At 44.3% G+C, this 24203-nt stretch overlaps 1 protein-coding gene across 1 annotated transcript in view; it reads left to right on the top strand.

The window, feature by feature from the left end:
* LOC139265618 (transmembrane protein 164) overlaps nt 1–24203 on the top strand; it is a 163022-nt gene that overhangs the window by 38998 nt on the left and 99821 nt on the right. Inside the window, exons 2-3 of the mRNA XM_070882773.1 lie at nt 2599–2648; nt 23103–23169. Coding sequence (XP_070738874.1) covers nt 2599–2648; nt 23103–23169 — 117 coding nt within the window. The remainder of the gene's footprint in view (nt 1–2598; nt 2649–23102; nt 23170–24203) is intronic.

Below are 24203 nucleotides of genomic sequence, written 5' to 3'. Positions count from 1 at the left end.
ACTATTCAAGTTCATATAGAATAAATGGAGCTGCTGGTGATATTGGATCCATACCTTCTCCTTCAGGAGATCAGGAAGGATGAGGGGAGGAGGAATTGGAATGAAAAACCTGTCTAGAAAGTTGATTAAACTGTTATAAAAGCAAATAGCATGGAAGTGTATAGGTATTTAATAGCTGTCTGCATGTGTGTATATATATGTATGTTTGTTTGTATATATGTTCCAATTCCAGAACCAGCTGAATAGTCCATATTACAATGACTGTAGGTGTACTATTGTTCACATTTTATATCTATAGCAGTATTCCAACTCACAAAGTACTGTTTCTTTTAGGAAAACCCTGCTGACAGTATTACAATCCTAATTTAGTTTTATAATTTTAACCAACTACTCCCTCTCTGTCACTTGGATGTGGAGCTGTGTGAGATGATTAAAGGCCGTTAAACAATGGGAAGACTGAAGCCATTGTCTTCAGCCCCCTACCACACACTCCGTACCCTTGCCATCAGCTCCACCCCCTCTGTTGCCTTTGCTACAGCCTGACCCAGATTGTTCACAATCTCAGCACCCTGTTTGACGCTAGGTTAAGGCTCCTGAACGATCACGATCAGCAAAGAGAACTGTTTTATATCAGAAAATCACAGACATCAACGAGATTTGATTGCAGCCGTTAAAGTAATGAAAGGATTAGACTTCATTCAAGTGGAAAGGCTAGTCAAGCTGGATAGGGTAGGAAGACGAGGAGGCACAAGTAGAAGTTACAAGCTTTAATTAGAAAATCTTAAGTAGAATGTTTAGAAAGGGGGTGTGGGGGAGAAGAGGTAAGATTTCTTAAAAGGATGTGATCCCATTTCAGTGCGTCGGTTCTGTTTTTAGACTGTTGTATCTTTATTCTGACAAATGAGGGCTTTGCCAGAATCTCTGAAGTGTGCAAGACTCTTGCCTAATCTGTCATTGCCGGTCTTCAAGAATGTCAATAGTTGGAAATGCTTTTACAGAACATTTACAAGATTAGCTCAGTTTACTGTGTATTAAGATCTTATCGCAGTAATGTAAAAAAAATAGATTCCTTATCTTATCTATGCTTCAAAGTGGAGCATAGGCTGGACGTGTGCAGAGACTGTTATGTAGGCAAACATGCAGCCAAGGTGTGTCTAATGCACCACACGGTAGAATGAGATGAATAACCAATTAATCTGATTCTTGGTGATACTGATGAGGGAGGAATGTTGGCCTGGAAACTAGGAGAACTCTCTACTCTTGAATCTTCAATGTTCAATTGACCTGCTGGAACAGATCAAAGGCACCTCCAAATATGCAGCGCTCTAAAGAGAGGGATCTTATCCCAATCATAAAATGTGCTTCAGCAATGTGAAAAGCATGTCTGTGTTTTGATTTTTATACAATGATGATATTTTACATCCAATCTCAGTCCTTGGGTAATTTGCCTCTCCGTTTAACAATTGGGTAGAGAACCGGTAGATGTAGTTAACAGCAGTAAATGGTGGCTGGCTAAAAGGTTGGCCCAGGACTCGAGGCTATAGCAGTCCTCTACTGCCTGAGTTACTGAGTTTTGGTCTTGTTTGTGTTGCTACACTGTTGATAACCAGTTTTATCACTGACCACTTCACAGTTCTTCAGCTGCCTACATTTTTAATAGATACATTCTATCATACAGTGCACGCAGCTTTCTATGTCAATAATGCGTGTCTCACAACTGCAATGAAAAGTAGAATATGAGTAATATTTTAAAATGTTCTCTTTTGGGGATATTTTAGAAACTTTCCAACTTTCTTTCAACAGTTTATTCCTTGCCTGGTATGCAGCTGAGCGGGCAAATAGACGGCCTGTCTGCAGGCCGTCACATAAGCCACAAGGATGCCTAGGGGATGGGGGCCTAATTGAAAAGTAAAAGCAACTCTACGATGTCGTCAGCGCCGTAATGCTATTTTATCCACAATACGAGGGGAGGCCCGAGTGGGCGCAAACCCACCAGAGACACCTGGCCTGGGGGTGGTGTGTGGGGGGCAACAGAGCAGTCAGAAGAGGATGAGGTAAATTTGATTGATCTTCAGGATTCCCATTCCTGCCCACCGGCCTTGACATACCTCCCACTGGCTTCGACCTGGAGATGAATGTTGAACACTGCAAAGATATGAGGGAGAAGGGAATAGAGGGTTCTGCTGATAGATTTAGATGAGGAAAGATGGGAGGAGGCGCGAATGGAGCATAAACGTCGGCATGGACTAAACATAAGAACAATAGAAATAAGAGCAGGAGTAGGCCATTTGGCCCCTTGAGCCTGCTCCTCCATTCAATAAGATCATGATTAGTTGGGCCGAATGGCCTATTTCTGTAACTGTAACTGCCGAGCCTCACTGTAATCAGCCGGATCCATACTCTGTTCTCTTCCGGGTGTGCCACCTACTTCGGGCTTCCTTCCCACTGCTCCTGCCCCGCGTTAGAATCAACTCCCCACAATCTATTCCAGTCAGGCCTTCTGTCCATGTGCATTCAAAAATGTATTGTTATAAAATGTATAGTAGTTTTTTTTAAAGGATTAAAAGAACGCTAATTATTTTAAACTTTTAATTACAGATCTTTCTCCTTGCATGTCCTCCCTGCAGAATTGCCCTGATCGTTTTCAGGTAAGAAGTGCAGTATGTATTTATTTTTACCTTTTTTAATCCTTCTGTAGTTCAGGGAGACTGACACATTTGTGCCAGCTCCCCTGTTTACATTGATAATATCGGTCTCTGTTACCCTGGCAGCAGAACTATAGGCCTGCGCTTAGCATGTTTTGAAATTCATCTCTTTATGGAAGAATTACTTTTGGAATTTAAACTAGTGAAATCACCGTTGTTAATCCCCCGTTTCTAGTACCCCAGTGTTGTGGAATTGTTTGTGCTTGGCATATGCTTGCACCTGACATCGGGGATGGGGCAAAATGAGATAAATGTAATAAGAATTCTTATCTCTGAATGCATGAGAGTGTTGGTTCTTTCATTGCACACTTGGAAAAATGCATTTGTGTATTTTGTGCTGAGAAATGGAATGCATTCCCATTCCAGGCACTCGGTGTCAGCATCGAGCATGTCCAGGCCATATATCTCTTTACCTTGCAGGCCAGGGCAAGTTCGTAGTGTCATTTGTTTCTGTATAAAGTTTTCTGCAAAATCCAAACATGTCATTTTAACAAAGCACTTCTAAACTAATCTAACTAACAAATGTCTTTGTTCATCGGCTGAACAAAACCCAAACAACTGGTTTGAGCCAAGGGAGCAGAATTTAATTTCCTCTGCCTAAGAAATTAAAAATGGCATACTTAAGCTGAATGAAGGTAATTTGCTTACACAGCCTCGAGCATCTTAGTCCCTGCTGCTGGCACAAGCCCCATGATTAATTGGATTAGGTACAAGATGAATGTGCTTGATTGACGCTGTAATTAAATAGACAGAAACATTCTAATTACTTTCAAGTCGACGTGTCTCTGTCCCTGAAGATAGTTGCTTGCATTTCTTTAAGATAAAATGTCAGAGTGCTTTTAATACTTGTGACCAAGTTCATTTTTAATGCAGCTTTTCTAAACCTTTTTTCTAACATTAAATAGAACAGCAGAAATCCATGGTGGGGGTGAGAGACATGGTCCTAAAGTGTATGATTTCCCACGAATAAACATTCTGTTCGATGAGAGAAATACGTGATATTCTAAATTGACAAAATACTAGTGTATATTCCTGCCCTGTATGATATTTTGAGACCAAATAGGTTGCTGAAATTTGACATGTACTGCATACTGTAATCTTTTATTCTATCAATTATATTAATCAAAATTAAAATGGCCTTTAATTTAAAAACAAAATGGGATCAGCCATTATATTGGGGCATTCCAGCCTTAAACAATTACATTCCAGTTCAGCAACAAACATTCTGGATTACAATCAAACCAACTAAGAGGCATTTGTATTTAGATTAAAATTTATTTCCACTGCATTTGTATTAAGATGCTTGACTAAACCACAGATCTCTTGACTTCCTTTACACTTTGTGGTAACTGGATGGATTTTCTTTCAACTTTAAAAATACTGTTATTTATCCTTTTTTAAACTGCTGCCAGATTCAGGGAATCCCTGTCTTGCTGAACTGACTGACTTTGTTTGTATTCAGCTCATGCACTGTAACGCTAATGATAAACGTTAATATTACTACATCAGAAATAGCTTTTTTATTGTAATTCCATAAACAACTAATAATATAAAGATCGAACACACAATCTTGTACAACAAAGTGAACTGTCTTGGCCTGTCATCCCTTCTTCTATTCTCTCTCTTTTTACTTTAACTTAAGTTTACTCTTTAACTAACTAGTACAAGTATTCTGTATTTTAAATCTCTCTCTTTTTTCTGCCTCTCATCTCTTACTGTGTATTTTTGAAGGGAAGAAAAAAATGATAGTAATTGCATCACTGCAGTTATTTGTTTGCTGTTACAGGTAGTCGAAAATTTGCCTCCAATCTCTGTTTAAGGGCTTTTGTTTTGTTTATTATCTTGAAAAATTATCTGGAGATAGGACACATGAGCAAATTGCCTAAATTTGCAGACGATGCAACGATAATGAAAGTGGTAGACACCATAAGCTGAACAGGACAAGCTTGATAAGGATTTGAATATTCTTGTGAATTGGACAGAAAGGTGGCAGATGAAATTCAATGTAGAGAAATGCAAAACGCTTCACGGGAGACAAAAAAAAATCCAGGAAAGGGACCATTACATGAATGGAAAGAAAATAATGTGAATGGAAAATGAACAAGGTCTGAGGGTCCTGATGGACAATAAACTGATGCTGTTGCAACAATGTTCGGCGGCGGTGAGTAAAGCAAATTGGACATCGGGATGACTTGAAAGGTCAAGATACTGAGCTAAACTAGTGAGGTAATCCTGACACTTTATAAATCATTGGTGCACTTAGCATTTAGAACAGCTCTGGCCACCACAGTACCAAAAAATATATAGTAGTTATTGAAAGGATACAGAAGAGTGCAAACAAAAATGATTATGGGAATGGAGGGATTGGATTATGATTACGTAAATTGGGCATGTTCTCACTAGAATTGAGGCCAAGATCAGATTAGCCATGATCTTATTGAATGGCGGAGCAGGCTCACGGGGCCAAATGGCCCACTCCTGCTCCTATTTGTTATGTTCTTATATTCTTAGAAAAGAGAAGGTTAAGCGGTGAAGGCCCTGAATTTGCGGTCGGATGCTTGCTACGGAGAAATGCCTCCAATCTGCAAATAAAATGCCTGCCTACTTGGTGGTCTGGAAGGTAGAGATTCGCGATCCTCTGCCTCTCCGCGTACCCGCGGGAGGAGGCCTACGTATCTCAGGGACATGCATTCGCAAGCGCCCCTGGGATCAAGTGGGCTGGCCCAACGAATGACAGAAGGGGATTCCGTATGTGCAGAAACCCCGTAAGCAGAAATGGGAATACCCTAAAAAAAATACATTTACACATCAAAAACAATTTTTTTTTGCATATTTAAGATTAATTATAATGCTATTTAATTAAATACTTAAAACAAAAATTTATTATTTGAAACAAATTTAAATGTTTGAAATGTTTTTTAAAATCCTTATTGCATAGGGTTTTTAATGTTTAAATGATTGAAAATAATATATTTTTATGTTCATTTAAACTCTTGTGCTGGTGAAGGCAGGCCTTACGCACATAGCCCAACTCTCCGCCTGTGGATGTCCTTTTTGTGGGAATGCAAATGATTTGTCAAGAAGATTCTTGACAGATCGCAAGTTCTAGGTATTGGTACATGCGCTTTGCGCGTTAAAAACCCAGAACTTGTGTGCCCATCAATTATGGGCCAATAGGATTGCTGTTTTTAGGATTCTAAAGGGACTGGATAATGTAGACCATGACCAGTTATTTCACCTTGTGAAGAACAGTAGAATCAGAGGAATCGGCCTGCGATTGAAAATTCAAAACTAATCTGTGGGAACAATATTTCAGTGAGTGAGTGGTCCATCTCTGGAACAGGCCCCCTGGAAGTCATTCATATTGATTCATTTAAATTCAAATGAGCTAGATTTCTTTCAGAAAATAACATTTTGGGATTTAGCTAATGAGTAATTTGAAACATGACGTATGGTAAGTGCAGCATGAATGGGAGGAACAAGTGACTTTGGACCTATGGTTCCCAAAGCTCTCCACCACTGGGGTTTCCCTTGTGTCAGTTCTGGGTTTGTTGAAGACTAATTGATGTAGAGATTGATTGCCAACAGCTCCATTACCTTTGTATCATGTGACTACCAGGATAGTAGAAGGTGAATTAGATGGACCTTGGTCTTTCTTTGTCCAGCAAATCTTATGTTCCTGATACTGTTTCTCTTCAACATGCTAGTGATTCGTTCATTCATACTGAGATTAGTTCCATAGATGCTGGGTCCCTTCATCCCTTACCCAATTGGGCATTTTTCATTGTATCATCTAGACAGTGAGCGGTGGAACATGATTCATCCAAAGGAGACATCACAGCTCCATCCTGTCTGCACTTGACGCCCAACTGATCATTCTTAATCATGTTGTCGAGACAGCGAGTTGTGGAAGCCGATTTATCGGTGGGCGACAGTTCCGCTCCATCCTGTCCGCACCCATTGACCAATTCCCAGTTGGAATTATTGGACAGCAATCCGGAGTGAGAGCCTTGGCTGACTTTTTTATTTTCCCCCTCCCTAGCCCAATGTTGCTGAGGTCGACGGTAGCATCTGACCTTGCCCAGCTGTGAACAGGGATCAAATCTGGTCACCTTGTCTGCATGCCTCACCACCAGGGATGGCTGGACTGACATATGAGGAGAGACTGGATCAACTGGGCCTTTATTCACTGGAGTTTAGAAGGATGAGAGAGGATCTCATAGAAACGTATAAGATTCTGACGGGACGGGACAGGTTAGATGCGGAAAGAATGTTCCCGATGTTGGGGAAGTCCAGAACCAGGGGACACAGTCTTAGGATAAGGGGTAGGCCATTTAGGACTGAGATGAAGAGAAACTTCTTCAGAGAGTTGTTAACCTGTGGAACTCCCGACCGCAGAGAGTCATTGATGCCAGTTCATTGGATATATTCAAGAGGGAGTTAGATGTGGCCCTTACGGCTAAAGGGATCAAGGGGTATGGAGAGAAAGCGGGAAAGGGGTACTGAGGTGAATGATCAGCCATGATCTTATTGAATAGTGGTGCAGGCTCGAAGGGCCGAATGGCCTACTCCTGCACCTATTTTCTATGTTTCTATGTTTCTATACCAGGAGGTGCAATAACCCATTGAGTCATTGAGACAGCTAGCAATTTAAATTTTAAACTTGCACGATTTAATATAAAAGCTACTGTGCTATTCTGATATGATATAATAATTGGAAAATCTCAAGAACAACTGAATACTGGAGATGTCTGAAACGGAAAATACCATCATTTGAAAATCAAAAGTAAAAGGAGGAACTTGCATTTTCTTAACACTTTTTTTTTCTATTGAGTTCCCAACAAGGTCAATTTTGCATTTTGATGAAGCCATTGCACGTATAGGTGTGCATTCACATACATTGTAAAGCCATTATACAATTAAAGGCACATTGATATAGAACTTTGAGATTATTGTACATTTAGGTGTACTATCACACACACTTTGAGTGTAGCTTCCCTTGCAGAACTTGTATTTATATAAGACATCCCAAAGCACTTTACTCCAGAAGAGTTACTTTTTGATGTGTGGTTACTGGTCCCACACAACAACAAATAAGACAAATTGACCAGTGAAATTAGTTTTGGTGATTGTGTTGGCTGATGGAGTTGGCCAGGACACTGGAGGAACGGTGCATGTGATTGTGATTGTTTGTTTATATTTAGCTGAACAGGCTGATAGGACCCCGGTTTAATATCTCATCGGAAAAGACAGCTTTTCCAACAATGCAGCACTCCTTCTCCTGAAAAAGTCAACCTAGATTATGGGCCCCAAAATCCTTGGTCCCGCTGCACTGGTGTAAATGTGGTAGAGTGGAACTGCTGCTGACATCCGTTCCTAATCCCACTGATGTATCTGGGGTCAGGGTGGGGGGGGTCACGTTCTTTAAGTATTTTTGGTAGGAGCCTGAGCCAGCGCCTCTGTGGGTCTATCTTTATCATCTGCTACTGGAAACAGGGGGATGGAGTGTTGATGGCTGCTGGAGAGCCCTCCCAAAGTTCCTGAGAGTTGCGAAACCAGCTATCTTTGTAAGATGGCTTAAGTTAACAAATTGTAAAACTCGCTTCTAGGATCGGCCAAGACATGCTATGGAGACTCCATTGGCCCCACTTCTGATATGAATAATACTGATGCTGTATTTTTCCCCCCAGTGCCCATATTGCTGGTTGGCAAGGAAGTGGGTACCACAGGAATTTGGGTGAGGGAGGGCATCTTATTGACAGTAGACATCATGGGCCATGTTTGGGGCAGATGGTACTTGGTTCCACCTCAGGCCCCATTGGAAATTGACTATGGATGATCTTCTGGCTGGAGAGCGAGCGTTTTAAGGACCTGCCCAATTTTCCCCACTCCATTGCACTTCAGGCCTCAAGGAAAATAAGGGCCAGTGTGCTCAAGCCCCCTGAAGTGGGGCTTGAAACACCGACCTGTTGACTTTGAGATGAGTGCTACCAACTGAGTGAAGTGTGACATCTTGTAACAATTGAAGAATGATCACAGCAAAGTTCTTGGCTTGGTTCGGGGATTGGGTTAAGTAGTGCATGATTAGTTGTAGTCTGCTTTCAGGTCTTTTTTTGCTTTGTGTATTTACTTCATCTGATTGCGGATGGTACTGGGGCTTAAAGGGTTATATTACGAGGATGTTGCGTAAGCTAGGCTTGTATTTCCTTGAAGATTGAGGGGTGATCAAATCGAGGTTTATAAAATGTTAAAAGGACTCGATAGGGTAGATGCAGAGAAACTATTTCCGTTAGTGGGGGAATCCAGAGCAAGAGACATGGGGTTAAAAATTTGAGTGCTTTACGCCATCCGTTACCGTCAGTATTTAGTGAAAAGTTGCCGGCATTTTCCAAGGCCCGCAACACTGCTGGTAAAAGCGATGGCTCTGCAAATTTAAATTAGGGAGAGGTGATTTGCACGCTGACTTAACGTCACCTCGGCGAACTTGGACTTTATAGAACATAGAATATAGAAAATAGGTGCAGGAGTAGGCCATTCGGCCCTTCGAGCCTGCACCGCCATTCCATAAGATCATGGCTGATCATTCCCTCAGTACCACTTTCCTGCTTTCTCTCCATACCCCTTGATCCCCTTAGCCGTAAGGGCCATATCTAACTCCCTCTTGAATATATCCAATGAACTGGCATCAACAATTCTCTGCGGCAGGGAATTCCACAGGTTAACAACTCTTGAGTGAAGAAGTTTCTCCTCATCTCAGTCCTAAATGACCTACCCCTTATCTCTGGACTTCCCCAACATCGGGAACGTTCTTCCTGCATCTAACTTGTCCAGTCCCGTCAGAATCTTGTATGTTTCTATGAGATCCCCTCTCATCCTTCTAAACTCCATTGTATAAATTCCCAGTTGATCCAGTCTCTCATGTCAGTCCAGCCATCCCGGGAATCAGTCTGGTGCAGATTCAATAGTAACTTTCAAAAGGGAATTGGATGTATAATTGAAATGGAAAAAATTGCAAGGCGATGGGGGGAAAGGGCAGGGTCGTGGGACTAATTTGGACAGCTCTTTCAAAGAGCCGGCACATGATGGGCTGAATGGCCTCCTTCTGTGCTGTAAAATTTGTGCTGAGTCCTAAGCTCACCATGAAAACCTAGCGTTCAGCAGACTCCGAGGCACTGTTCGCACCTCTTAAAGAGAAACGCACATCTTTCAGGTAAGTTTGCATTTAAGAATTTGGACTGGATGTTTTTGATTTTATTGAAGCAGCGGCTTGTTGCAATGCATGGTAAAAGATTATTAAGTGTGCAGCAAGTGCTGCTGGATGCTTTCAAGGCCTAGGATGGTAAAGGAAGGCTTCTGAGAACATAGAAAATGCTACAAATACTCATCAGGTCACTCAACATCTGTGGAGAGAGAAACCGAATTCACGTGTCTGGTCTAGGTGCTGCCTGACCTGCTGAGTATTTCCAGCATCTTGTGCTTTTACTTCAGTTTACAGCATCTGCTCGCAGAGGGAAGAGGAAGGTGCAGAAGAGGAAGACTCTCTCCTCTCCTTCTGCATTTCTTGGGTGTGTGAAATGGGGAAGGCACAAGGGTGGAGTTGTGGTGAGGTGAGGGTGGGAAAGCACGAGCTGTATGCCAGAAGGAGGATAATGTATGAGGAATGCCAACAGCTTGTATCCTTTCAGCCCCGTCACTAGCCAAGGGCTCAGTCATGCCCCTGCCAAGAATGGCCAGCACCGTCTCCTGCAGGGGGTGGGGAGGTGAAGCTAGGAATTGGAGGTGTGCCTTGTGATTGGTACAGATTGTTGGTAGGTGAGTGATTTTGTGGGCGGGGGGGGGGGGGGGGGGGCGACACTGCTGGCAGTGATGGCCTCGGTGATCCGGTCCCACATCAGTTTTTCTGGAGGGCCCACTGGCCCCTGTGGGTAGAGGACCTCTCTTCCAGTGTTGAGCCCTCTGCACAAAGCTGGAGTGCTGCGAGCAAGACCCTGGGAGCCCTTTCCCTGGCTTGCTAAGCTATTTGTGTTCGTGTTGACACACTTTTCCCATTTTTTGAGATGCAGAAGGGAATTTGACTTTAAGAGCTGAGGGCTCCCAGTTGGGAATTTTTTTCAAATATCAATTTTTTTTTTAAAAGGCAGTAGCGCTGTAAGAGCTGAAATTTGCATTATTTTACTTCATTTTTATTTTTAATCAGTTCAGAAGACATTGCAATTTTGAGCAAATGACAACGCATTGCCCTTTTTAATATCCCACAATGCCTAGCAAAATCATAGCCTCATTTTCTAAGGCTGTTGGAAGTTTCAACGCCGCTTCTGGACGCCATATTCGGGACTCAGGCCGGGACTAACACCACAAGGAGGGTGTTACACAGTCAGTTTAGCGCTGGGCGAATAATCTTTAGTCCCCAGTGCGAATTTTTATTTCCTACCGGAGCAACCATTTTCGCTGGCCGTTAACTTCAGGCCGAGGCGATACCGGCAACCTCTGTGTCGCTGTCGAATTTCTAGGCCATTACCTTTAAAATTACAGCTAGTCCATTTAGGAGGGAAACCAGGAAGTGCTTTTTCATACAAAGGGTAGTAGAAATCTGGAATTCTCCTCCAAAAGGTTACAGATGCTGGGAAAGTTGGAGTTTTAAGACTGTGCTCGCTTATTTTTTGCTAGGCAAGGGTATCGAGGTATCTGGCTCAAAGGTGGGTAAATGGAGTTGAGGTAGCGATCAACCATGGAGGCTCGAGGGAATGAATGGCCTACCTCTGTTCCTATGTTTCCAGATGTGAGCAAAAGACTGGATGCGAAATTTGAGCCCAGTGATGCTACTGAATATCAGGCGTGGCCTCTAACGGTCAGCTGAACTGATACTGCTGATTGCGCTGTGGCCCAGGGCACATTTCTAGGCTTGTTACAGCAATCCATTCCAGAATGGTCTTGTGTGTCAGAATGAATCGGATAGCTAAAGCTAATCGCAGTCACTCGCTCACTTGGTGAAGACCTCGTCCTGTTTTGATATTGTGCTACTGTACACTTCAAACACTTCATGTGCAAAGAGTTGGCTCATGGACTGAAATATTTATTAAACCAAATTCAAGGGGCTAATGGGAGCAGACATTAAGTTGTGATCTACATAACAAAAGCCATTAATGGCCTTGATTTGTTTACAAATGGGATAGCTGGTTCAATTTTTATAATGCTGTGAAGACAAATCAATTGAATTTTTGCCTGACTAGATCAGTAGATACAGATAGCTAAATAAATCGGTGTGGGGTGGGTGGGTGTGGGGGAGGTGGTGTGTGTGTGTGTGTGTGTGTGTGTGTGTGTGGGGGTGGGGTGGGGTGGGTGGGGTGGGTGGGGGTGGGGGTGGGGTGGGTGGGGGGGGGGGGGTGTGGGGTGGGGGGGGGTGGGGGGGGGTGGGGGTGGTGTGTGGGGTGTGGTGGGGTGGGGGGGGGTGGGGGTGGGGGGTGGGGGTGGGGTGTGGGGTGTGTGGGGGTGGGGGGGGGGGTGGGGTGTGGGGTGTGTGGGGGGGGGGGGTGGGGTGTGGGGGGGGGGTGGGGTGTGTGTGGGGGGGGGGGGGGTGGGGTGTGTGGGTGGGGTGTGGGGTGTGGGGGGGGGGGGGGGTGGGGTGTGGGGGGGGGTGGGGTGTGTGTGGGGGGGGGTGGGGTGTGTGTGGGGGGGGGGGGGGGTGGGGTGTGTGGGGGGGGGGGGGTGGGGTGTGTGGGGGGGGGGGGGTGGGGTGTGGGGGGGGGGGGGGGTGTGGGGGGGGGTGGGGTGTGGGGGGGGGTGGGGGGGGGGGTGGGGTGTGGTGTGTGTGGGGGGGGGGGGTGGGGTGTGGTGTGTGTGGGGGGGGGGGGGTGTGTGTGGGGGGTGTGTGTGTGTGGGGGGGGGTGTGTGTGTGGGGGGGGTGTGTGTGTGGGGGGGGGGGTGTGTGTGTGTGGGGGGGGGTGTGTGTGGGGGGGGGGGGGTGTGTGGGGGGGGGGGGGGTGTGTGGGGGGGGGGGTGGGGTGTGGGGGGTGGGGGGGGGGTGGGGTGTGGTGTGTGTGGGGGGGGGGGGGGGTGGGGGGTGGGGTGTGGTGTGTGTGGGGGGGGGGTGTGTGTGGTGGGGGGGGGGGTGTGTGTGTGTGGGGGAGGGGTGTGTGTGTGTGTGGGGGGGGGTGTGTGTGTGTGGGCGGGGGGGGTTGGGGTGTGTGTGTGTGTGTGGGGGGGGGGGGTTGGGTGGGGGGGTGCGTGTGTGGGGGGTGCGTGTGTGGGGGGGGGGTGTGTGCGTGTGGGTGGGGGGGGTGGTGTGTGTGTGCATGGGGGGGGGTGGTGTGTGTGTGCATGGGGGGGGGTGGTGTGTGTGTGCATGGGGGGGTGGTGTGTGTGTGGTGGGGGGGTGGTGTGGGTGTGTGTGTGGTGGGGGGGGTGGTGTGGGTGTGTGTGTGGTGGGGGGGGTGGTGTGGGTGTGTGTGTGGTGGGGGGTGGTGTGGGTGTGTGTGTGGTGGGGGGGTGGTGTGTGTGTGTGGTGGGGGGGGTGGTGTGGGTGTGTGTGTGGTGGGGGGGGGGGGGTGGTGTGGGTGTGTGTGTGGTGGGGGGGGGGGGTGGTGTGTGTGTGTGTGTGTGTGTGGGGGGGGGTGGTGTGTGTGTGGGGGGGGAGTGGTGGTGGGGGTGTGGGGTGGGGTGTGTGGGGGGGGAGTGGTGGTGGGGGTGTGGGGTGGGGTGTGTGGGGGGGGAGTGGTGGTGGGGGTGTGGGGTGGGGTGTGTGGGGGGGGAGTGGTGGTGGGGGTGTGGGGTGGGGTATGTGGGGTGGGGTACCCTCGGGAGAAAGGAATAATTGACTTGGGGAGTTCTGTTAGAGATGAACGTTTTGCCCTGCAGTACTGACTAATAATGCTTTTGTCTTTCTGCATATATTCATTGATGTGCATGTTCTATCTATCCTGGACTGCTGAACAACATTGTCTGATTTGTTTAATGAAGGAATTAGAGGCCCAAGTCTAGTATTGCTAAGTTAGTGAGCATTAGATTCTGGGGAGAATGCCAGATGTCTAATCCACAGGCAGCTGCCAACGCCCCACTCCCCACCACTCCCAAGCTCTCACGGGGACTACACATTGCCCAAACCCAGTGCCCAGCATGCACCCCGATTCACAGCCTCCATTGAACATAAAGAAAAGGAGGCTTTCATTGTTATACCACCAATCATGTCTTTCAAAGCGTTTAGCATATAACAAATTACTTGTTATGCAGCAACTGTAGGCAAATGGTTGAGAAACATGATGGGTGTTATAACAATGAAAGCCTCCTTTTCTTTATGTTGGGGGTGGTGGGGGATGGGCTGTTGGGACCTGCGAGCAAGATCTTACTAATCTGTTTTTGGTGATGTTGGTTAAGGAATGTTTTGGGCTGACCACTGGAAGAACTCCCACCCTTTTTTTTTCCCCCAAAAAAGTGCAGTGGAATATATAATGTCCATCTGAGCCAATGCACCAGGCAGATGGGAGTATCAGTTTAACATCTCACCTGAAAGATGGCATCTTCAACAATGGACCATGGCCTTACGACTGCACTGGTGTGTCCACCCAGATTTTGTTCAAAGCCTGAAGTGTAGCTTGAATCTACAACTTTTTAATTCAGATGTTGCAGTGCTGGCAAGTGAGGCACGCTGATACATGAACGGAAGTGTACTGGTTATGTTCATGGACAAGTAAACTAGAGGATGTGAGTTTGAATCCCATCATGGCAGTTTGACAATTTGAATTCGGTTTCTAAAAAAATCGGGAAATAAAAAAAAACTGGAATGAGTAAAAGTAACCATGAGTTGTAAAAAGTCAACAGATTCACTAATATCCTTTGTGACTTCACTTCCACATCAATGTGGATGACTTTTAAGTGTTATGTCAGAATGTTCAGGGCAACTAGGGGTGGGCAACAAATGTTGGTCTTGCCAGTGATGCCCACATCCTGAGAATCAATTAATTAAAAAAAAAATTAAACATAAACATAGAAAATAGGTGCAGGAGTAGGCCATTCGGCCCTTCAAGTCTGCACCACCATTCAATGAGATCATGGCTAATCACTCCCTCAGTACCCCTTTCCTGCTTTCTCTCCATACCCCCTTGATCCCTTTAGCCATAAGGGCCACATCTAACTCCCTCTTGAATATATCCAATAAACTGGCATCAACAACTCTCTGCGGTAGGGAATTCCACAGATTAACAACTCTGAGTGAAGAAGTTTCTCCTCCTCTCAGTCCTAAATGGCTTATCCTTCGACTGTGTCTCCTGGTTCTGGACTTCCCCAACGTCGGGAACATTCTTCCTGCATCTAACCTGCCCAGTCCCATCAGAATTTTATATGTTTCTATGAGATCCCCTCTCATCCTTCTAAACTCCAGTGAATACAGGCCCAGTCGATCCAGTCTCTCCTCATATGTCAGTCCTGCCATCCCGGGAATCAATCTGGTGAACCTTCGCTGCACTCCCTCAATAGCAAGAACGTCCTTCCTCAGATTAGGCCAAAAGTGAACACAATATTCAACATGTGGCCTCACCAATGCCCTGTACAACTGCAGTAAGATCTCCCTGCTCCTATACTCAAATCCCCTAGCTATGAAGGCCAACATACCATTTGCTGCCTTCACTGCCTGCTGTACCTGCATGTCAACTTTCAATGACTGACGTACCATGACACCCAGGTCTCGTTGCACCTCCCCGTTTCCTAATCTGCCACCATTCAGATAATCTGCCCCCATAGTGGATAACCTCACATTTATCCACATTATACTGCATCTGCCATGCATTTGCCCACTCACCTAGCCTGTCCAAATCACCCTTGGGCCTCTTGGCATCCTCCTCACAGCTCATACTGCCACCCAGCTTAGTGTCATCTACAAACTTGGAGATATTACACTCAATTCCTTAATCTAAATCATTAATGTATATGGTAAATAGCTGGGGTCCCAGCACTGAACCCTGCACCCGTCAAGGAGTGATCTTGGCTTTGACCATTTAAAATACCACCCTGAATTTCAATATCCGTATCTACAAGTACTGTACGACCTATAATATAACATGAACTCTGTATTGTACCTTGGTCTGAGAAAGTTTTGTAGAACTCTGTTAAGTTTCCTACAGTGTAACAGCAACCCTTATGGTAACTGTCAATGGCCTCTTCAGACAAAAGCATGCAAAAGCATGCAAAACCATTCCTGGCTGTGAGCAACCTCGCAGGCTCTCTTTTACCAGTTTTCCCAAAAAATACAGTTCATGTATAGATGTCAAATGCTACTTCTACAACATAGTTTCTTTACCAATCCATGTTTGCAAGATCAATCCTGTGATTGTAGCAGTGGGATTAAAGTAGGCGAAAGCAAAACTCCCAAGTGTAGAAACTCTTTGATTTTTGGGGGTGGCAGAGGTGAGGAGCCGGGGGGGTGGGGGGAGGGTATTGAATAATCCCTTAAAATGATTTTCTTTTAATATTGTAAAGCTGCTCTTGCACATCCTTGATTTTTAATTCTTTCACCATTGACGGCCATGCCTTCAGTTGCCTAGGCCCTATGCTCCGGAATTCCCTTCCTAAACCCCTCTGCCTCACTACCTTTCCTTCTTTAAGATGCTCCTTAAAACCTACCTCTTTCTGCCATAATATGGCCTTATGTGGCTCCGTGTCAAATTTTGTTTAACGCTCTTGTGAATCGACTTTGGGAGTTTTACCACATTAAAGGTGCTATATAAATGCAAGTTGTTGTTGTAAATTCTAATGACCTGTAGGGTAGCTTTTCTTTTTCTTCTATCAACCAGGTGACCACACTTTCTCTCCGGAGTCACTGGGATGTGATCAGGACTAGGAACTGATGTTTCCTCCCCATAGCCAATAACATTGAGACCAATTTTAGCTCCAATACTGTTGCCCCAGCTGAGATGCGCTTAGCCTGATGTGCGTGGCTCTGGACTATACCGTGCTGTGATTTACCCGCTAAACCACAAGAAGAGCTGCTGTTGCAGGTCTAACCAGAGATTGCTGTTGCAACTATTTCAATTCAGGTTTGTGAATTGAATTCCTTTGACAGAAGCCTTGTTTTCTCCAACCCCAATTGCCACTGCTGCCGTCCTCTGATGGGGCTGTCTGTTTTTCATGGAGGACTTTCTTTTTTGCCAAGTCTATGAAGTTCCACCATTAGAGAGACCTGATGTATTTCATGGAGTAGTTTTACAGTCCGTTTCCATGTCTTCTCAGAGTGTCAGATACTCTGAAAAATGCTCTGATGGACTGACCGACCTTCCTGAAGGTACTAACTTGTCTCCCTGAATCTACCTTTTAGAAATACCAGCAGATACAGTGGGAGGGAGGAATATATATTTGTGTGTGTGCTTTTCTCCTTTTTATATCTTGTACTCGAGGATTTAAAAAAAAAACACTTGTGGTACGGACCTTGAATTTGCCTCCGTGTTTCTAAAGAGTACAGATGTTTTGTATTAAATATCTTGAGTCTAGACTGTTATGTCAATGATAAGTGAGACGGAAATCCCTCTGCAAAAGTAGGCATGGGCAGGAAAACTATGGGGAAAGAGCAGGGGAGTGGTATTCATTAGATAGCTCCACCAAAGAGCTGGCACAGGCACAATGGGCCAAATGGCTGTCTTCTGTGCTGTATGATTGTAAGAAAGGGAGACATTTTTCTTGGGTGGTAATTCAGAACAGGTGATGGAGAATTAGCAGTCCATTATGCACTCCACCCGATTTAGAGTAATGGAAAAGAACATTGGGTGGTGTGTACAACAGGCCTCTGGTTCTCTATCGCCTGTTTGTGTTACTGCCCAAACAGGCTTCACCCCAATAGTGATTCTGTCTGCAGCCTGTTTCTCAACTGTGCTGTTACCCTTGTGCTACTGTACAATGTGATTTACAAGTGTAACTGGTCTATTACTGTATCTGTATCGCTGGGCTGCTGACCATATACCAGACTACTGTGGAACTCTTATTAGGTGTGCTTTGGTTGATAATGACTTCCCTTTATTGCTATGAATATTTATTGAGCAAAGTGAACCCTAAACCTTTATGTTGAGAAACTGTAAAACAGGCAATTTTCCAAACCATTAACCTGCAGCCTCTGCTCCTGTGGGGTGAACAATGTCTCTCTTTTTTTTTTTAAGTTCACCTTGACCTTTTATGCAGAATTGAAGTGCAGTCATGATGAATGATGCAACCTTGTGCCTAGGTAGTATTTTGCCTCTTTGGAAGGAAACCACTGATTTGAATTGGGGGATTGCATGCAAGGCCCCACCAGTTGCAAGGTGTCTCACTAAATTTGCCTCATAGAGCTTTGAGTCTAGCCCAGACTCTGATAGGATGAACATCTCCTTTGCCTCAATGTTCAATGGCCAATGAATTTGATTCAGGCTGGACCCAATTCTCAATTAATGCTAACCCTAATTCTAGAATGCATTGCCTGAAATGGTGATGGAAACTGATTCAATAATAAAGTTCAAAAGGGAATTGGATCAATACTTGAAGGATTAAAATGGGAAAGAGGACTAATTGGATAGCTCTTTCAAAGGGCCGCCACAGGCACGAGGGGCCGAATGGCCTGCTATGCTGTATCATTCTGTGATTCTGGTCCACAGCACAAGATTGGTTGTAATTTGGCACTAATTGGGAATAAATTTGCAATCTCTAATCAAAAAGGCCATTTTAAGATGACTGGTGGTAGAATATGCTCCTCTGAGAATAAGTCTGTCAATTGTTACGAAACAATAGCTTTATTCTGAATCACACCAATGCAGTATGTCGGGGATTTCCAAACTGACCTATGGGCCTTTCCTAAGCAAGACATGATCACGACCTGTTCAACAATTTTTGTCCTTCCCTCAGATTTTTCTTTCATCGTTGCTGACCTGATCTGATTGGATGTCATTTACTGTTCATTTACATTGCTGAGTCTGGGCTGCAGTAGGACCTGTGTGTTTGTCTCATTTGTGTGCATTTCACCCAGAAGATCGTACAATAGCAAGGTGGCATTTGGAGCTCTAGGCCTCGTGAGGAAGTAGCGGGGTTTCATCTCTGTTCCACGTCACTGGGGCGGAGTAATTGAACTCAGTTGCCTAATTAACTTTCTATAGTCATCTCCGTTAAAAAAATCAATGATTGGGCGGAAGGCTTTCCTGGCTCATAATTAGCCGATCTGTGTAACTATATTCAGAGAGGTTGTGTAATTTAGTAGCTGTTTATTTTCTTCTAGATCTGACTTGTGTAACAGTGAGTCCACAGGGTTAACTTTCAATGTTGCAGGCATATTTAGTCAAACGTGACCTTCCACTAGCAATACTTTGCCCGTGTATTGACGACAAAGCAACCCTAAATAGAAAAGCCACGCACAACTAAGAAGCAATTCACACAGCCAGTGTTGTGTCTGATATGCCAGAGAGTATTTTTATACTCTCCTCTTTTAGCAAGTGGGCAGAAATCAAGATTCTTGCCGGTGGGTCAGTGAAAGCACACTCTTAAACATTTTTAAGAGCCCCTGTTCTGTCTGACCTAGAGCCGCAACATTAAGTCTTGTTTTTTAACAATTTAGAATAATTTTGCAGTTATTGTGCTCTGATGCTGCTGAAAAAGCTTCAGTTGAGCCCTTCCGCAAATAGTGACACATTTATGATGCAGTAATTTCCACAGGTATCTGGAAGTTGGTTAGAGACTTATTAAATGGGCCATAATTTGCTGTGGCAGTGTCCGCCGTTAGTTAGACTTGCCCTTGTATGTTTAATCGCGATGATATGTTGCGCTGAAAGTGCGAGCTGATAACGTCCCAGCGAGGGCATCTGGGACCCGAATGAACAGGGAAAGCAACAGCATATCTCCTTAACCAATCAGATTGAAGGGTTGTGAAATAAACAGCGCAAGGACTGAGAAGGAAATGTAAATTAGAGTGGGTGAATTCACTGCCAAATCAGAGAGAAATAGTGAGGGAAAGAAAGATTAGATTGAGAGAATGATGCAAGGAAAAATTTAACAACTAAAACTTGAAGGAATGAGACTCCACACTTGTTATAGTTACGTTTCAGTGACAGAAGTTCATTGGCAGTAATTAACACTTAGCACATTAATACAAGAATTAACACATTAATAAGAGTCCCTGACAACTAATCCAGACTTAATTAAATATGCATGGACCTAAAAAGACAGGCTCATTGCATCACTCAGACCAGCTCTAATCTTCTGTGACGAGTTTAGTTCGTATCTACCATGCAAATTCAGCAACTTCACACCATTCCGTGCATTTCACTGGTGAGTCAGATGACGAGATGCTGTTTTCGCAAATCTAATGGTGGTGTGGCACATCTCGAACAGCAAATTTGGATGCCTGAAGTTGACATAGCATTTGCGCATAAATAACGGTGAGCTCCTTTAGCCTCATGTTATTTTGACAGAAAATTATGGCTCATTGATTCTCTTTTTTTCCCCCCACCCTCCCCTCAAGTGCCTTTATGTTGAATGATTGATTGAATTATTTAGACAGATCAATACGTGGGTGGAAGTGCGTCTCTGACATGATGCAACAAATTAGCTGACCGTGTTCTTGCTTGGTCTACCATTCTCTCTCTCGTTTTCGTGCATGTGCATTTTCAATCAACTTAAACTTTTATTTTTCACTTCAGTGCCAAATCTGGAACGAGCAATAAATAATCTGTAGTCAATCGGAGTGCTGTGTGTTTTAAGGTTTAATTACAGACTTCAAAATACACTTCATTTCCTTGGGCAGCTGAATAGTTTGCAACCAGAACAAACCTGTTGGTAGGAATCTTGCTTTGAAAAGCATGCACAGTGCTGCAGGTATTACTGGAGGAGAGACTTGCAGTGTGAAGTGAAACATTTTGGTAGAAAGAATGAGGAGAGGAAATATAAATTAAAGGGTACAATCCTAAAGCGAGTGCATGAACAGAGAGATCGAGGGTTATATGTGCACAAATCGTTGAAGGTGGCAGGGCAGGTTGAGAAAGCAGTTAAAAAAGCATACGGAATCCTAGGCTTCTTAAATAGAGGCAGAGAGTACAAAAGCGTGAACTTATATAAAACACTGGTTTGGCCTCAACTGAAGTATTGTGTCCAATTCTGGTCACTGCACTTTAGGATGTGAAGGCCTTCGAGAGGGTGCAGAAAAGATTTGAGAATGATTCCAAGGATGAAGGGACTTCAGTTACATTGATAGACTGTAGAATCTGGGGTGGTTCTCCTCGGTGCAGAGAAGATTGAGATGAGATTTATTAGAGATGTTCAAATTCATGAGGAGTCGAGACAGAGTAGATAGAGAGAAACTGTTCCCATTGGCAGAAGGGTCGAGAACCAGAGGACACAGATTCAAGGTGATTAGCAAAAGAACCAAAGGTGACATGAGGATAAACTTTTTTACACAGCGAGTGGTTAGGATCTGGAATGCATTGCCTGAAAGGGTAGTGGAGGCAGACTCAATCACTGCTTTCAAGAGGGAGTTGGATAAGTATCTGAAAGAAAAACATTTGCAGGGCTACGGGAAAAGGTTGGGGGAGTGGGACTAGCTGAAGTGCTCTTGCAGAGAGCTGGCACGGACTTGATGGGTCATTGAAAGTAGGTGTGCAGGTACAGCAGGTGTTGACGAAGGCAAATGGCATGTTGGTCTTCATAGCGAGAGGATTTGAGTATAGGAGCAGGGAGGTCTTACTGCAGTTGTACAGGGCCTTGGTGAGGCCTCACCTTGAATATTGTGTACCGTTTTAGTCTCCTAATCTGAGGAAGGACATTCTTGCTATTGAGGGAGTGCAGCGAAGGTTCACCAGACTGATTCCAGGGATGGCAGGACTGACATATGAAGAAAGACTGGATCGACTAGGCTTATATTCACTGGAATTTAGAAGAATGAGAGGGGATCTCATAGAAACATATAAAATTCTGATGGGATTGGACAGGTTAGATGCAGGGAGAATGTTCCCGATGTTGGGGAAGTCCAGAACCAGAGGACACAGTCTAAGGAAAAGGGGCAAGCCATTTAGGACTGAGATGAGGAGAAATTTCTTCACTCAGAGAATTGTGAACCTCTGGAATTCTCTACCACAGAAAGTTGTTGAGGCCAGTTTGTTGGATATATTCAAAAGGGAGTTAGATGTGGCCCTTACAGCTAAAGGGATCAAGGGTTATAGAGAGAAAGCAGGAATGGGTTACTGAAGTGCATGATCAGCCATGATCATATTGAATGGTGGTGCAGGCTCGAAGGGCCGAATGGCCTACTCCTGCACCTTGTTCTATGAATGGCCACCTTCCATGTTGTAACCTTTCTATGATTCTATGACACTGGGCATCAATAAACAAGAGGGTCTAGGTGTTACAATAGATTAGTTCAAAATCTTTTCACCTCCGCGACTTGGACTTTACATCCAGCCTGATTGTCTTTCCTTCACTGTCCACCTGTAAGTTGTCCAAGAGAATTTATTTTGAATAGTTTTATCCCAGTATCTAATGAGTGCTGGTTCACAGCCCATAAAGCAGCCGCAATTGACAATCTTGCATGAAGCAACATGTGTGTATGGCAGAGAAATATCCCAAGGTTCTTCGCGGAGGCATAACCAGAAATAAATGTACACTGAGCCAAAGAATGAGATATTGGGCGGGATGACCAAAACTGTGGCCTTAAGGAGGTCATAAAGGAGGCAAGGGAGGTGGAGAAACGGAGCAGCGAAGCCTCGAGTGTGGGGCCAGTCTCCACCCACTTGATGAATTTTGCTCGAGGTCCTAAATTAGGCATTAGAACCCCGATTTGTATTATCAAGGCGCCTAATGCCTGTTTCAGGTGGGCACCCTGAACAGTTAAAAGTAGCTGGCTTCTAACTTTGCCATTTGCAAGGTAGATTGGATTGCGATCGCTCATGCCCGATCAGTCATTTTTTTTTTGTCCACAAAGCGGGCATATCCAGGTCCATTTTCTCCCCCTCTGTATATTGATCTAAATAAGATTGCAATTATATATGGTTTTTCTCCCTTCCTTCCCAAACCAAAACGAAACTTATGTTTGCAAAGGTATTTTTTATAAAAACAAAGCTCCTTTTAAACTCCTCCAATTCTGATGCAGCATTGTCAGAATCAGCACAACAACTGAAGTCCAAACATTCTGTTTGCTTGTGAACTCCAACATTTTTATAAGGAACAGAATTCTAACAGGAAGGAGGTGGGTTAGTGGCATCTAGCCAAGACTAACGCTTACTGAATAACAACTACAGTACTGAAGGAAATTTAAATATCACAGTAGCAAACCTTGTATGCAGCAAACCCTGCACGTAGCAGTACTAAACCCATTCACACCGTTCGTATTTAGCTGAATAATTATTGTAACTAGATTCTGTTGCTTGGCAAAAAACAAATAACTTTCCTTTTCTGTTGAACTGTTGGCAGGCTTCAGATGCACATGTTGAATGGAGCATTACTGGCATTGCTATTTCCTGTGGTTAATACCAGGCTGGTGAGTATGCCACTTTATGTCTGTTGCACTCATAACTGGATGAACCTTTTGGTCCTCGTTCCCGCGTCACTTTGGTAAAATTACAGTTCTGTCATTCCTTTTAGTTTCTGCTTTTTGTGTTTGGAATTTTTTTCTCGAAACATAAATTCAAACCATCACGATGAACTGTGATTTTTCTTTTAAATCTTGCTTGACATTTTCTCTTTGCAAATTGACAGCATATTTGATCCCTTGACTTCGACCGATTTATTTTTGGTCAGGCTGATAAAGAACTCTCTTGCTGGTTCTTGTGATGTGTCCCAAATGTCTAGTCGTTCCTTATGGCAGGTACTCTGGCAGTCAGGCCACTGCTCCTGTCTATATCATGGGCATTTTTCCACAGGTATGCATGTATCAATGCTTGCATTTTATATGGTGCCATATCATGTTGAGATGTCTCCAGTCATTTCAAACAATGATTGCTGTTGTAGTGTAGTGACTGTTATGTAGGCAAATCAACAGCCATTCTCCACCAGTGTCTGATTAACACCAATGAATTGAATGTTTACTCGGTCTGTTTTTTTAATGGTTTTAATTGAAATAGGAATATTAGATGTGACACTGGGGAATTTCCTGCTCTCCTTCCAAAAATATAATCTTTAGTCTTCCTCTCTACTATCAGAAGAGGTAGATGGGGCCTTGGTTATTATCTTTTATTTAAGGGAAGGCAGCTCCAGCAGTGCACTGATGTGTCAGTTTAGATTGTGAGCCCAAATCTTTTGGTATAGGAACAGGAATAGGCCATTTAGCCTCTCGAGGCTGTGATCGAGCCCCATACCTTTGCCCATATCCCTTAATATCTTTGGTTAACAAAAATCGATCGATCTCTGATTTAAAATTAACAATTGACCTAGCATCAACTGCCATTCAATAAGATCATGGCTGATCTGATCATGAACTCGGCTCCATTATACCTGCCCGCTTCCCATAACCTTTTGCTGCTTTATCGCTCAAAAATCTGTCTATCTCCGCCTTAAATATATTCAAAGACCCAG

The sequence above is a fragment of the Pristiophorus japonicus genome, chromosome 6, assembly GCF_044704955.1.
Source record: "Pristiophorus japonicus isolate sPriJap1 chromosome 6, sPriJap1.hap1, whole genome shotgun sequence".
NCBI classification, from domain to species: Eukaryota; Metazoa; Chordata; class Chondrichthyes; family Pristiophoridae; genus Pristiophorus; species Pristiophorus japonicus.
The sequence above is the reverse complement of the archived record's forward strand: the minus strand, read 5'-3'. Positions and strand labels throughout refer to the sequence as shown.